The sequence below is a fragment of the Cimex lectularius genome, unplaced genomic scaffold (genome assembly GCF_000648675.2).
Source record: "Cimex lectularius strain Harlan isolate CLEC.00 unplaced genomic scaffold, Clec_2.1 scaffold114, whole genome shotgun sequence".
NCBI classification, from domain to species: Eukaryota; Metazoa; Arthropoda; class Insecta; order Hemiptera; family Cimicidae; genus Cimex; species Cimex lectularius.
Genome location: NW_019392782.1, coordinates 841,681 through 858,906, shown reverse-complemented (window position 1 = coordinate 858,906; position 17,226 = coordinate 841,681). Strand labels below are relative to the sequence as shown.

Genomic DNA, 17,226 nt, shown 5'->3' with positions numbered 1-17,226 from the left:
TATAATATATTTACATTATTAATGGAAAATGAATAAAATGATTTCCATATAAGTAAACTATAAAATATATATATATATTAGTGACCAGATGTAAAATGAAGACGAACATGATCCTCATAAAATCATGTTATTCATTTTAATTTTTAAAAAAATGGAAGAATTTGTTGCCTATCAGTTATATGGAAATCCTGTTCTTCATGTTATATTAATAACACGATTTCCATACAACTAACTATAAAATACAACTAAACTATAAAAAAATATATATATTAGTGACCAGATGTAAAATGAAGACGAACATGATCCTCATAAAATCATGTTATTCATTTTAATTTTTAAAAAAATGGAAGAATTTGTTGCCTATCAGTTATATGGAAATCCTGTTCTTCATGTTATATTAATAACACGATTTCCATACAACTAACTATAAAATACAACTAAACTATAAAAAAATATATATATTAGTGACCAGATGTAAAATGAAGACGAGCATTATCCTCATGAAATCATGCTATTCATTTCCCACATATATTATATAATATTTATATTACATACATATTCATATATATATATATAAGTGACCAGGTGGAAAATGAAGGAGATGATTTCCATGGTCTTGCCCAATAAAAATATTTCAGTCTATTGCCTTACTGTTTGGTCTTTCCCCGAGAGAGTGGATCGTTGCCTTCTTTAGATAAATAAATAATAAACAAAAGAGTATCAAAAAAGCAAACATTTCTTATATTGAGATATTAACAAAATTGGAAATTAAAGTCGTCAGTTTGGAATTAACAACTTGACAATTTGGTGAAGGAAACTGAGTGATTATTATTATCTTCTTTTAAATTAAAAAACAGAAACAGTTATTACATTGTCTAAATATTACTACTATTATTGTTTTAATAGAAAAACGGAAATAATTCTTATGTTGTAATATTAACAAAACTTGAATTTAGGGGCGTCAGTTGGGAATTGACAATTTGAAAATTTTGTAAAGGAAACTGACTGATTATTATTATTTTTTTATATTAAAATATAGAAACAATTCTTACTTGACTAAATATTGTTACTATTATTTTTTTAATAACGGAAACAATCCTTATATTGATTAATTATTGTTATTATTTATAAAATTATATAAACAAACTGCAAGACAGATTTTGTGTTGATTAAACAAATGAAAAATTTGACTCTATGTTGTAAACTAAATGATAAAAAAAAAACTTTTCCACGAAAAACAAATTAAAATGAAAAAACTTGCGTGATGATTCTCGCTAGATGAAAATGGGCTGACCTTTGCCGCTTTTTCACCAGAAAAATCAAACGTGTCGTCTCTAGTCTCACGCAAACCCAACAGGCCTCTTCAGTGGAAGTCTCCTTCCTCCTCCCTTTAGTGGCTTGCGGAAGGGCTTTGGGCGGCTTTTATAAATTTCACTGTTATAAGTCTTACGGCATACTGAAGCTTAGAGAGAAAAAGCTCAAAAGTTGGTGTAATCATGAGTTATCATGTTATTATCAGTAGATAGTTACATTGCGGTAGAGGTCGATAAAAATCGAAAACATCCTGGGCTTATTAGTTTACCTTGCGCCACTCCCATATTAACCGCGAAAATATAAAATTCATAATCAGTTTGATAATAGAAACTGCCATAAATATGTACGATAATTTTGGTATTGTTGTTCAAAAAATACAAAAAAAAATTACCATTGAAATAAACTGACCCAACCGGAAAAACTTTGCATGTTAGTAAAAATTAGTGATACGTTTAACGAAATTTTAATCGTTTTAAACAAACAAATAATAAATGGAAACGTTTTGTCAGCGTTTCTTGTTCAGTTTAATTGTCTACATATAATCATAGAATCAGTATGTTGCGTTTTCCGAGGACACACTGATGGCAGAATTTTGTGAATTACTAAATTGTTTTAAGTGCACTTATGAAGACACGGAAGAAGAAGGGTAAACGGGAAAGTGAAGAAGAGGAATAGGAAAACGGCTAAAATATCTGCAAGTGGTTTTGCTGAAATATAAAATTTATTTCGAGCCAGAATTTGTTTTACTTCATCAGGGAAATGGTAAAATTCTGATAAGAAATAATACTTATAAAGGTAGGATTCAACTTCTTAAGTTTACGATTATGGCTTATAAAGTTGCAGGAATTAAGAACAAGTTGTCCAGTTTTAAGTTAGATGAATATTTAAAAATGTTTGAAATTTTTATTTTTATTGAAGCTTACTTAACCGAAGTGGATGTTTTTTGTTATAACATTTTTTGAAGAAGAATTAAAACAACTTTATTCAGGGACTGGTTTCTCCTAAGAACAATATACATGAAATAAATAAAGGAAGTTCCTCCTATGAAATTAAAAATAAAATTAAATAAAAATCTTGGCACGATGTATGGCAAGCCATAAGAAAAAATAACAAGAATATTAAACAAAAATGTCAAATATTAACGTAAACTCTCTGTTGGGAGGGAGACGAGGTGATTGTTGAGGTGGGATTTGAAGGAGGAAAAGGAGGCGGCGTGACGAATAGAAAAGGGGAGTTACATAGTTTATGGGCTCGGATCAGAAAGGATCTTTCGAAGGTGTAGGGGTTGTATGCTGCGGAAGGATAAGGTCAGTGGGGGATGAGTGGGTGTTGCGAGTGTAGTGTGAGGAGTTAAATTGAAGGGTTTTGGTGATGTAAGAAGGACGACGATTATGGATGAACTGGGAAAGAAAGGAACCTAGGAAATAATATGCACGGAAAGAGGCGTAGAGCCAGGAAAGTTGGGAATACAGCTCCGACACCCGGGACCCCCGTGGGGTGCCGAACACGAATCTTACGCAGCAATTCATAATACGCTTCAATCGCGGGATCCCCCCTTCCGAGAGACCACCGTATGCCACACGGCTGTAATCGAAGAAAGGAAGTATAAGGGAAGAGTTAAGAGAAGCCAGGACCGACGAAATAGGCTGATGGCAATGGCAGGAAATTAGCGAAATGTAATGATGCCAGTCAAAGTTTTGGTCAAAGACTATTTCTAGGTTTTTAACCAAGGAGCAGAAGGGAATGGGATGATTATTTAACCTGAGAGGTGTGATGTTGGGGAGAAAATTGAGAAGTTACCTGAGCCCAGTAACTATGGCGGTAGATTGGGATGGATTGAGAAATAGGGAATTTTTATGTGTACAGTGTAATGGAATTTACGTCTTTTTGGATCTTGAGAATGGCCGAGTGAAGATCGGAAAGGCGGAAAGATATGTTGCGACGATTTCGCCAAATTTTGAAATTGGATTTTCCCTATGGCGGTGTTATCCATTTTTTGGGAATCCTCTCGCCCTGAGAAAGGGTTTGAGGTGTGGGGCCGCGGCGGTGTGGAGGAAAGAGGGGATATACAGGATAAACAAACTCCTCAGCCGACGTACTGAGGCGTTTTCGAGATGCCAATCAGAGGTCCAGCTAATAAGTGGCAAAAACTAAAAAACTGTCCAACAAGAAGAAATTTTGCGACCATCTTGGGACGGCAAACCTGGGATCCCGGAAATTCAAATCTACACGACGTGCCTTTTGAGCGACTTATTTTAACCTTGATTTTTGTCAAAACCAGTTAAGTTCAAAATTATAATTTTTCGCCGAAGTTAAAAATTTTGTTTTATAAAATAAATACGTTTTTTTTCTTTTACTTAAAGGAGTACATTTTTAATTTTTAATTTCATTTCGTTATTACGTTTTATTTTTTTATACGTTCTCTTTTCTTTTAGTTTGATTTGATAACCCATTGTTTTAGCAAGCCTACATAGTTGGGTGCATATGTTAAAGCATTTTTTAGTGGATAGTTTTCTCTATACATTTCAAAAAGAAAAATCATTGGTATAATTAAAACTGACCGTCAGAATGTGTATTTGTGAGTCATCGGCGTATAGGTTACAAGACTGGATGGAGCTGGGCAGTTCGTTAATATAAATGGAAAAAAGTATAGGAGAGAATCTAGAACCTTGTGGCACCCTAGATTTTAAGGGCTAGAAGGGAGAGGTAAGGACATTGGGAGGGGAAACAGTTTTGTGGCGATTGTTAAGGCAGAACCAACGAATACTGTTGGAGAAGGAAAGAGTAAGGGACAGAATCGTAGGATTTGGAAAAATCAAGTAGGTCAAGGATAGCAACTTAACTATAAAACTAACTTCACTATAACTTAACTATAAAATTTAAGGAAGTTTACGAGAATATGATTTAATAAACGTTGCAGCAAGAAAAGAATTTTAAGTATGGGAGAGACAATGTGGGCATTATAGAAGTAATCCAAAAAAGTTAATGAAAAAAATTGCTATTTTTAGAACTTTTGTAAATGTAGTAATCTTGAGATTAAAAAGATTCTAATAGCTTTTTTGTAGCTCTGGTTTATCTAGATTATACCCATGGACGGGATGGTTGCTAATCTGCTTAGTTTGTGTGAAGATCACCCAAGTGATAATTTTATGGTGATAGGAGTTGTTAATTGCAGTAATAGTCAGTTAATCCCAAAAGAACTACTAGTTGACATAGATCATATAGCACATAAGAGGAATGCCAAAGTGGATATTATTGCATATGGAAAACATTTCCTTTCATTGTTAGAGGCTTTCAATTTTGTTTTATAACGAGCAAACCAGAGGTGATTATGAGGATACTAACTAGTCTGTTAGTCTAACCAACTGGTTCATCTGCGTTAGCTGCTTGTTCTATAGATCTATTACAAATCATATCGTCAATTCGAGATATCCAGACAGTATTTTTCAGATCATTGTTTAGATTCGAAACCACCTGTAGATATTATTGGTATAATCAACACTCCAGACATTTCTTGCAGAGTAAGGTCCTGATTTTTGCAGCTCTTTTTTACGTGTTTTTTCTCATTAGCTATCGCAACATCTATGATGTGTGATTATTATTATTACTAATGGCGGAAGAACTGGATTCGTTACGACGAAGCAGCTCATTAATTTAATATACATTATTTATAAGAACGGAAAACCTTCCTGCTATTAGTCAAGCGATATAACAAATAATAAATTACATCAAATGAATAATTTATTACGCCGGTGTAATATATGTCTCATACATAAAGCAAACTAATTACGTGGAGATTTGTTTTATGCATAACGGTCGGAATATTCAACCTTCTTATTTTATCGTGATTTACTTTTCTAATTTTTACTTATTGTTTTCTCCATCAACAATTAGAAAATTTGAAAAAATTGAATATTAGAATAATTTTTAAAGCCATTTTAACGTGTTGTCCAAAAAAAGATAACTTTTTAATGTAACACTTCAATAAAAAGCAATCTTGCAGAATGAACTAAGGCTTTTTACATATATATATATTTTTTTACGAAAGCTTTTATCGATATTATGCTAGAGATGCTCACATCACGTAATAGCGAATAATAATGCGACAGTTCATAAAAAATGTGGCTGGAATTATAAATTATTTCTGCAAATTATAAAATATTTCCTTTCTCATGGATTCAAACCTCATAATAATGCACGTTTATTGTACAACTTTAAATTGGGTCCTATGGTGGCCGATACTATTCGTAAAATTTGCAATTCGTTTGGTGGTGACACACATGGTTATTTTCATTCCTGAGTAACCCTACAGGACGGGAGTTAATTTATATTTTCTCACATGTACCATTTTTATATTACATGTGTTTACAACTTTATTATAATAACATTTATTAGGTTTAAGGAGGGAAAATTCAAAAGGTGGGGTTGAGATGGGAAGTTAGTGTCCGATTGGTTCGAGGTCACGATAGCTCAAGCGGTAGAGCAGAGGGCGTATCTAGCCGAAGGTCGTTGGTTCGAATCCCGCTCGTGTCTGCCTTTTTTATCTCAACTAAAAACCTGAATTAATTGAAAGTTATTAATTGGTCAATCGGACCACGAAAACTAGTGAATTTAATAAGTTAAATGAAGTATATCTTCAATAAAACTTTCCGTGGCCATTTGATTTGTCGCCGAGAATCCAATCCGACACACGACATTTGAAAAATGGCAAAAAGAAGGGAAAATTCGAAAGGTGGGTTGAGATGGAAAGAAGTTAGTGTCCGAGTGGATCGAAGTCACGAGATGGTTAGGGATTTTTTTTTTGTTGCAGTTTTGCATATTAGCCCAATCAATGCCAGACAATATGTTATGCGTTTTTTTTCGTTTTAGGGAAAGGGTATCGTGAAAAAAGGGCTGGGCGACTGCGGGAATTGAAACCATCTACGAGCCGAGAGTCTCTCACGCTAACCACTCGTCTACCGACTTTTTTGACCAGATTGTCATATGGGGAAAAATAGTAACTCAAGAAGGCCATACCATCTTTTCACCAAATGACCATATCTCGTTTGCGTGAATATAAAATATATACTAACAATATGTGATGCTTTGTTTTTGGCAGGCATTATGCACTAAGCACTCCTATCACGTGACAGACCATCACTGCAAAATTCTGCTCAAGTTCACTAGTTTTCGTGATCCGCTTGGCCAGTTAATATCTTTCAATTAATTAAGGTTTTTAGTTGAGATAAAAAAGTTAATGGCACAAGCGGGATTCGAACCCACGATCTTCGGCTAGATACGCCGCTGCTCTACCACTTGAACTGTCGTGACCTCGATCCACTCGGAAACTAACTTCCCAATTCAACCCCACCTTTTCAATTTTCCCTCCCGTTTTGCCATCTTTCAATTCTACTCAAGCCAACTCGCTCTGGCCCTGAAACAACCTGCAACCTAATTTTTCACCCGGATAACATGTAATACATAATGTGCATGCCCGAAGTGTTAATGAAACTTCGCTTGGACGTCATACCACCCCCTCAGTATTCTACAAACGAAGCTGCATCTGTCTTTTTTTTTCTTCTTTTTTTTTTACTTAGCAATGGAAAATGAAATGCAATAATGACCAACGGCTGTAAAATGAGCTGAATTTTTATATTTTTTAATCACAGAACAGAAACTTTTTTAAGAAAGGCATAAATTGGGTAGGTAACTTTTTGGGAAAACGTTGTAGATCCAATTGTGATTCTTTCTTTGAATGAAAAATACCTAAACTAATTTCAATTGTAATAATTATTAAATTCTTAAAACAAAAAGTACCTTTATGGTGTAAATTTTGGATAATAAGAAAAGAAAAAAGATTTTTTGTCGGGATTTTTGTTACTAATATTGACTGGCTTTTTTTTGTTTGATCAATGAACATCAAGGGATACAGCTTTTCAAAAAATTCCCCAGTTTCATTCAAACAAATTATATATAACACATGCCGTTTGTCCTTCGGTAAAAAATTGTTGTATCTAAATTTATCAAATTACTAATTCCTACCCCATTTCTCCTGAAAGAATCAAAACAAAGACCTGTTTTATTTCAATCCTGCAAATCCTATTTAAGTATCTCAAGAGACCTGAAATTTGCATAAAAAGAGAACTAGAACGACTGCAAAAGGGGAGTGTCTTTAATGTTCGCCAGCAGCGGTGCCTTGGGCTTTTTAAATAAACGAGCCAGAAGGCCTTTCTCTAATAATCGTTGTCTTTTGACGGCCGGCGCTTTACATAAATTAGGTAATCTATTTGAGGATTAGTTTCTGTTCTGTGTTAAAAATAGGTGCGAAAGTGGGCAGTTTGCAGAACACCCAGTGAAAAAAAAAATGGTTCTTTACACTTTCAGCATTGCAAGTTAAAGTTACCCTTGTGATTTTTTAATCGTACACAAGCAGAAGAACAAACCGACTGGGGGAAAGAATTACAAGTAATTTAATGCATTTTCACCTCCCTGCAAGTATTTTACGCTTGTAATCATTCATTATAATTTTTAACCCTCTTGTTGACAAAAATATCATTCGTATTTCAACCAGCTATTGCCCATAGTCATCACTAGATGGCCTAATGACGATGATCAACAGGTTACCTGAAGAGCTTGAAGAACAGTTCTTTGGAAACATTAGAGAGAGATACATATACCTTTTATAATCTATACAATGAACTATCTACTCTGATTTATGCCAATAAACTACTTTTTAATATCATAATTTAATTAATTAAGGTTTTTCGTTGAGATAAAAAGTCAGCGTCACGAGCGGGATTCGAACCCACGATCTTCGGCTATCGTGTCTTTGATCCCCTCGGGCACTAAATTCCGATCTCAACCCAACCTTTTGAATTTTCCCTCTTTTTTGCCATTTTTCAAAAACGGACTTTTTTATCTCAAATAAAAACCTTAATTAATTGAAAGATATTAATTGGTCAAGCGGATCACAAAAACAAGTGAATTTAATAAGTAAAAATGAAGTATACCTTCACTAAAGTTCTCCGTGGCCATTTCATTTGTCGCCGAGAATCAAATAGATTACATTTGAAAAACGGCAAAAAAGGAGGGAAAATTCAAAAAGTGCGGTTGAGATGGGAAGTTAGTGACCGAGTGGATCGAGGTCACGATAGTCCAAGTGGTTGAGTAGTGGCGTATCCTGCCGAAGGTCGTGTGTTCGAATCCCACTCGTGACACTGACTTTTTTATCTCAACTAAAAACGTTAATTAAATTAATGATATTAATTGGTCAAGCGGACCACGAAAACTACTGAAAAAATCATAATTTAAATTGAACGATGTTTTAATTATTTTATATTATAATACATATACAATTTGTCCCGCCGTCATCTCCAATCAGATTTACTTGAAAATTAGTTTGTCATGAACTAGTGCGTCTCTTTGAACAATCCTTTGATTTCCAACCGTTTTCCCATGGTCGGAAGATTTTTTAAAATATGCTCGCTCGTTTTAATTGCCCGCAAGTCTAATGGTCATTTTTAATNGTTAGTGTCCGAGTGGATCGAGGTCACGATAGCTCAAGTGGTAGAGTAGCGGCGTGTATCAAGCCGAAGATCGTGGGTTCGAATCTTGCTCGTGACACTGACATTTTTATCTCAATTTAAAACCTTAATTTATTGAATGATATTAATTGGTCAAACGGACCACGAAATCTACTGAAAAAATCATAATTTAAATGGAATGATGTTTTAATTATTTTAAATTATAATTCAAACCCATGACCTTCGGGGACCGCGGTAGCCGAGTGGTTAGCGTGAGAGTCTCTGGGCTCATAGACGCCGCGGTCGTGGGTTCGACTCCCACCGTCGCCTCTGGCCCTTTTTTCACAATAACCCCCCCAAATATGAACATACATACATACAAGAATTCGTTACCATGGCTAATATACATAGATCATAAGGCAAAAAAAATTATAATACATATATGATTTGTCCTGCCGTCAGACTTATATAATTTCCAATCAGGTTTACTTGAAAATAAGTTTGTTAGGAACTAGTACGTCTGTTTGAACAATTCTTTGAGTTCCAGTCGTTTTCACATGGTCGGAAGATTTTTTAAAAATATGCTCGCTCGTTTTAATTGCCCGCAAGTCTAATGGTCATTTATAATTTTCCAAATTGTGGGAACGCTGCCAATAAAATCCAAAATAATGAGTGCCTTAGTTTTAATTAAAGTTTATTTATGACATGCATGGTGTTTATTGATAATCACTATAGTCGATGGGAAAGGTGTAAAAGAGTCTTAGGAATTAAAGGTCTTGAAAATTGAGCCGGGACGTAAATAATAAAAAAACATAACATAAAAATTAGGTATATGTGATATAGCGTGTCTCTTCTTCTTTTTTTGTTGGGCCCAACCCTGATTTCGGAAAACCGAAATCAAGGTCCCAGAGGTTTTTTACGATCGGACCTGACTACAATTATTTCATTTATCGATCAGGCACCTTTTATATTTCATTTAAACCAAAGTAAATACGACACCAAATGTTTGTTAAATTTGAATCTTTAATTACAATTTATTTTCACATAAAATGACAATCTATTTTATTAATTACTATTTTTAATTTAAAGAATACTTTTATCCTATAACAAACATATCTCAAATCTACAAACCTTAATTTTAAAATGAAATTTGATTCTCGTTTTATAGTTCCATAAAGAAAGGTAAAGAAATTATTATTATTAAAATTTTGACCACCAAATTAGAAAATACAATTAAAATATTAACACAACTTTTAAAATGAAATATTATTTCTTTTATTTTTCTGTATAAAAACATATACCCTTTTAAAACTAAATGACAATTATTATTTTTTTATTTTGACGTCAAAGTAATAAAAATTAACTTACTTGAATAGTGTGCACACCAAATTTTTCTTTTACCAAAAATAGCTGTTTACCCACACAAGCCAGAAAGGGATCTTCTAGGACTTGAAAAAAATAGCCCTTTCTTAGCCCCTACTCCTTTCATTGTTTGAGTGTGTGGAGGGGCATGGCGGTTCATTTAAATCTGAACGTGACATATATATTTACATAAATTTTTGACAATATTCAAAACAATTCGTACAGTTACATTTAGGTATATGTGAATTTAGGTATATAACCCGCTTTTGTTAGTGTATGTGACTGTATTTTAGAGTGAAGGTGAATTCGGATTTTTGATTGAGAAAAAAAAATATATATATATGTGCGTGTGCGTGCGTGTGTGTGTTTGCGCGCGTGTGTGAGCGTGTGAGAAAGATAAATGGGGAGGGTGTGTGTATGATTGACAGAGATAAAGTAAAAGAGGTAATATTTTTGTGAGAAAAATAATCTTCTTTTTAATTTACAGATAATGGACGACAGGTGGGAAAGTGAGGTTATAGAGTTCGGAGCTATAAACATAACCGGATTTCGGATAGTCGACTCGTCGAGAAGGTACGTCAAAGTTTTCAGCGAAGGCTGGAGACGCCTGGATCCAGCTTCCTCTCCAGGAGCCGGCAGAGATACGATTTCGGTAAAAAAAAAATTGTCCAACTATCTTTGAATGCTAATGAAAAAACACATAGTTTGTACTTAACTACCGTTAGTTTATGCGACATCTAAGAGACATTTTTTAAACTCTGTGACATATTTTTAAATAATTTTTCCTAAATTATTGCCAAAGTCAGAAAAATGTTAGTAGAAATTCAATTAATTAAAGTTTTGATTCAGATAAAAAATTCAGCGTCACAAGCGGGTTTCGAACCCACGACCTTCGGCTTGATACGCCGCTACTCTACCACTTGAGGCTTATAGTGGTAGAGTAGCGGCGTATCAAGCCGAAGGTCNAATTACTTTTTTTTTGACTAGGGCTTCCGACATCTAGGTCATTTCAGCCCGCAACTAAGTCTATATTCTATTTACCCTTTCAAACACGAGATTCATACGAATAAATACATTCGTACACATAAATACATCCATACAGTATATTCATTCCGTTTGGTCGGTGGAGGACTTATAGGTCATACGCTCTCAAAGTTCGAGGGACGATGATGACGTTATATTTCACTCTCACCTCTCGGCATTCACGCTAATAAATACATGCAATCAGACAAAACATATACATAGGCAACACATTAGACATACTATATACAATCAAAAAAGCCAAATTCCCCTAAAAAGCGGAACAGGGGACCCTGAAACTCGCTGCAGTGCTCGAGAACTTTTCTTAAGTCCGGCGGCATGCCTACACGCTCTCTGCAGGCGCAAAGGCATTACACGCCTCTATTTTGGGACACATCGAGCAACCTTTCTCTGTATAAGGGGCACCTGCGAGGGCTTTCGCCAAGAGGGCTATTCTTAAACCACGAAGAAAAATAATTGCTATATGTGTCCTGAAAGGTAAAGATCCCGGGTTCGAATCTAGCAGCACAACATTTGAACCCGACATACAATTATCGAGAAGCAACGTATTATACTACTCCTATTCCATCTATTAAAAAAAATCAATCAAATTGTAAATTTTTCAACTGATTTGAATTCGCTATTTGCCAGCTTAAAACCACTAAATTTAATTTTTTTTAGACTTGATCTCAACATCTGTAGAACTTAAGCAGTTTTGTCCTGGTGTCTGTTTAGATGGCGCCAGGTCAATCGCGTCTGGCGCAAGGGTCTGCTCTTCAAACTCCAACCAAATCCTTTGCCGAACATAGTATTTCATCCAAAAATCATCCCAATCTGAACTTTTCTTCCACGTTACTTATCGAACCTGAATCTCTCTGATATATTAATTCCACAATTGTGTCTCCCAAGGGAGCGTCCTAGGTCCGTTACTTTTCAACATATACACGGCAGACTGCCCTCGACACTTTTACCTACACTCCTATTTTGCCAGCGATAAAGCAATTTACTCTGCAAATCCTTATTTCATCTTTGCAGTTTTAGCCCTCCAAGAGGGCTATTTTATTTTTTTATTTACTGGGGCTTCCGACATCTAGGTCTTTTCAGCCCCAAACTAAGTCAATATTCTATTTACACTTTCAAACACTACATTGATACAAATAAATACATTCATACAATACACTCATTCCGTTTGGTCGGTGGTGTACTTGATATTCCTCTACCGAACTATACTCAAACTAATCTAGATTGGGGTCGATGGAGTACTTTTATAAATATTCCNAAAGTTTTACTCACGCAACCTCATGAATTGAACGAGCACACAATTTTAAATATATATAATTGACTCAGAGATTATCTAGAAAGAAGTGAATAAAAATTCTAAAGTAGCTTTTTATCCAAAAAGTAAGAGCGAGATTAAAATGATCAATTTTTTATTTAATGTTATCATAAATTTGCTCAGTTTGTTTTTCATTTTTTCATCATCAATTATTTTTTTTATAAGTATGCTTATGCGTATGTTTTTGTAATATGTGAATAACCCAAAATTAACGAAAAAGTCTTGAACTCAGTAAAAGTCCGTTCGTTTGAACATATTTTAACTTCGTGTTTAATCTTTTGTAACTTGAAAGAAAAAAGATCATTGGACGCAATGAGTTAAGAATGGTCTTCCCTGCGACACCGCCTTTAGTAAACTCCACCAGACTGTTCTTCTTCGAACTTTTTCCATTGCACAAAGTTTAACATTATAACCGGGGATGAGAAAAAGGTTGGGAGGCAGGGGTAAAGTTCTTAACTCGGGGTGTCGGTAAATACACCCCTTCAGACTAAACATATATTTAGATTTAGTGCTGTATCCACTAAATCATTAACTTTTCCCTCGTGGAACGTGAGAGGCGGGAGCCTTTTTAGCTTTTTATTTTTACATCCTTCCGGAAATCCGTGTAATTTTTTATAATCTAAGTTTTTAAACGGATTAACTAAAGAAAAGAGAAAAAACAGGCTTTTTCTTTTACTGCTAACTGCTGCTATTTTTTTTTTCTTTTTAACAGGCCCAAGCAGCACTTATGTACGACGCTGTTTTCGTCCTGGTCGAAGCCTTCAACAAACTTTTGAGGAAAAAACCAGATCTCTTTAGGACCAACATCAGGAGAGGACAGATTTTTAACAACGGCAGCAGGGGGATAGATTGCAACACGAGCCGTGGGTGGGTCACCCCCTGGGAGCACGGGGATAAGATATCCCGCTTTTTAAGAAAGGTAAGAATCATAAAATAATGTTAGCACCGTGCGCTAAAACTCGTTTCTCTCTGCCACTTAGTTTTGTACTTTATTATACTTAACTTCCCCTAACTCTTATAGTCATTATTTACCCATAGTATTTTCACTTTTCATCTTAAAATAAATATTAGGTATTAATTGCTTCTGAAATTGTAATATTTTAAATTTTGCTGTACCCGTAACATATAGAAAACAAGTATAATGGAACTAGCCTCGTAATTAGGGCGTGAGAGGTTCCGGGTTCAAATCCCAGAACAGACAATAAAATTTATAATAAAAACTAATTTAAAAAATGTATATTCAATGAATTTCGTTTTGCCTTTGTTTTTTTTAACAAGCTTAAAATATCGTGTACAATTATTAGAAAAAACCCTTCTAATCATGTCAGCCTCTTAATAGCGTTTTTTTTCTTTTTTGCTGGGGCTTCCGACATCTAGGTCATTTCAGCCTCCAACTAAGTCTATATTCTATTTACCCTTTCAAACACTAGATTCATACAAATAAATACATTCGGGCACATAAATACATCCATTCAGTACACTTATTCCGTTTGGTCGGTGGTGTACTTGATATTCCTCTACCGAACTATACTCAAACTAATCTAGATTGGGGTCGATGGAGTACTTTTATAAATATTCCGCCATCGACCCCTAACACACACTGATACGCTCTCAACGTTCGAGGGGCGATGATGACGTTATATTTCACCCTCACCCCTCGGCATTCACGCTAATAAATACATGCAGTCAGACCAAACATATACACACGCAACACATAAGACATATTATATACAATAAAAAAATTTCCCCTAAAAAGCAAAATAGGGGACTCTGAAACTCGCTACCGTTTTCGAGAACTCTTCTTAAGTCCGGCGGCATGCCTACACGCTCTCTGTATGGAGCCAAGGCATGACACGCCTCTATTATGTGGGACACATCGAGCAACCTCCCTGCATAAGGGGCACCTGCGCGGCTTACTAGCGTATTCTCGTGTAATCCACTAAATTTATTTATTTATTGATTTTATTTTTTCAAATTGTTCTCACACATATTAAATATTTCATATTTTCTACCTACAGCACCAACTCAAGTGCTGAAAATAATTTTTTGGACTGTCACTATTATAAGTGTACCAAATCTAATCTGTTTATTCCCTGTTTTGATGTTTCTTTCAAAGTTAGTCCGTAAGTTCACTTCAGTTTTTGTCCTTTAAATAATATGTATGTGTAAAATAAGCAACTCGAATTTTTTTCCTATGTTCTATGTTCCAATCCCGTCGGAGACAGTGGTTTTTTATTTAATAACAATATAATAAATTAATTCTAATGTGTTTTGAAAGACGACTTCACGCTCTCCTGTACAACAAGAATTACTTTACTGGCTTTTACTTTTGATATCTAATGTTTCTATTTCAGTTGGGTGTTGTTGTTGCAATGAAAGATTTAAGAATAGAATACAACTGCAGTGGGACTTGTCAAGGCTTGTAAGATAGTGTGATGGAAAATAGAAGAAAAAAAAAGAAAGAAAATCAATTAATATATTATAATAAACCAATGATTTTTAATTATCCTACGTTTTATATGAGGTTTATATGATATTATGAGGTTTTTCTTGAAGCAAGAGAGCTTTATTTTAAAACAGAAATAAATTACTGATCGTGAAATTTTACTTTAAAACAGAAATAAATTATGGATCATGACATCAATGACACCGGTCAAATTAGGGGAAATTGGTGCCTAAGCTTTGACAACTTAGCAAAGCCGATATTGTCGATCCATCAAAAGGGTTCGCCGCGACAGCCTGCTAGCAAGCCCCAATTGAATTATGGCCCTTGTTCCAAAAGGCATTGCTATAAATCAGCCAGGCTGCGTATTCTTACCCGGTTGGCAATCAATTATCAGTGCGATTATATACTAAGTGCGCTCCCTTGGCCGGAAATTAATTAAATTTCCTACTGGAGTCTGTAGTGAAGCGGCCGTTCCAAAATGGTCTTTTAATCAAGTCTGGAAGCAGCGTCTACACTGCAATTTGTCCGAAATGAAGCCTTAAATGCCTCGCCGCCAGGTCCGCAGCCGTTGCTTCCTAGTTGGAGGCTATCCAAGGGCTTTGTAAACCGGATACTTCTAGTGATTTAGTTTTGAATTCGAGAAGGCTGCTTTTTCCCTTTAAAAAAATTACTTAGCTCGGAATTCAACAAATAAACAATGTTTCACGCCTCTTGCACGCATTTGTTGTTTATTTAGTATTGACTTCCACTGGATGAAAGACATCCGATTCAAGTTCGTCTTTTTTTAATATGAAGGTAAAATATACAGGGTGAATTGCTACTCGTGCTACAAACTTCTCCAGTAGATTCTTCACCCTAAAATGAACAAAAAAGTTCATATTGTCCATGGTCNGAATCGGACCATGGACAATATGAACTTTTTTGTTCATTTTAGGGTGAAGAATCTACTGGAGAAGTTTGTAGCACGAGTAGCAATTCACCCTGTATATATCTTTATTTCCTGTTTGTGCTCAAAATGAGATCGATTCATAAAATTTTCAGATATTTAATCGCCAATTGTAGAGCAATATTGTTTGAATTTCAGCATTCATTCAATTTATGGAAGTTTTTTATTTACTGTATAAAAGACAAGTGTTTAAAGTTTTGTTAAATAGAGAGACTCATATGAAACACATTTAAAATGCTTGTCAACAGAGGATGGGAGCCTCTGGCGTAGTACTAAACGTATCTTGCGTCATAGCGTTGTCTCAACTCCTCTCAGGAATGGTGATGATACTTGGATCGTTTCCGATGAAGAAAAGTCCAAAACATTTGTGAAACATCTCTCCGAGGTATGCAAACCTCATAACATAATTTCACTTGTGATACCTATGCCCCTAGATCTGCCACCTAAACCAATATTTCCAAAACAAGTATCACAAGAAATACGACAGCTTCCTACAAAGAAATCACCTGGTCATGATTTGATGATTTGATAACAGCTAAAGTTCTTCAAGAACTTCCAAAAAAAGCAGTCTTTTTGACTTATATATTTAACGCAATTTTGAGGACTACACACTTCCCCATACAATGGAAACTTTCTTACATTAAAATGATCCCAAAACCCCATCTTATAGTCCTATTAGTTTGTTACCCGTTCCTTCTTAATTATTCGAAAAATTAATTTACAAAAGAATTATCTCTATTGCTACTAAGAACATCTTACCAGACCATCAATTTGGCTTTCGAACCGATCATTCCACCACTCATCAACTTCACAGAGTGACTGATTTCATTACTTCGTGTCTCGAGCAGAAACTGTACGCGACTGGAGTGTTTCTAGACGTTTCTCAGGCCTTCGACAAAATATGGCAAGAGGAATTATTATACTAATTAAAATTATTTTTACCCCAGGCCTATTATCTGATTATACAATCATACCTTAAAGAGAGATTTTTTGCAGTAAACCAGGATACGGAAAATTCTGGGAAGGAAGAAGTGCTTGCAGGTGTGCCACAAGGGTCAATACTCGCTCCGCTGTTGTACACAATTTTTACTTCTGATATGCCCACAAATGAGAATACACTCACCGCCACATACGCAGATGACACCGCCATATTAACAAGCTATCTCTCTTCTACACAAGCTTCAGTCATGTTACAAAACCACATATCAACAATTGAAAAATGGAGCAATCTTTGTAAAATAAAGTTTAATCTCTCAAAGTCACAACATATCACTTTACACTCCGTCGTGAGACTTGTCCT

The 17,226-nt window shown here is 35.0% G+C and overlaps 1 protein-coding gene across 1 annotated transcript in view; it reads left to right on the top strand.

Annotated features, from left to right (window-relative positions):
* LOC106666197 (glutamate receptor 1) overlaps positions 1–17,226 on the top strand; it is a 127,508-nt gene that overhangs the window by 28,583 nt on the left and 81,699 nt on the right. The window contains exons 3-4 of the mRNA XM_024227765.1: positions 10,666–10,830; positions 13,247–13,453. Coding sequence (XP_024083533.1) covers positions 10,666–10,830; positions 13,247–13,453 — 372 coding nt within the window. The remainder of the gene's footprint in view (positions 1–10,665; positions 10,831–13,246; positions 13,454–17,226) is intronic.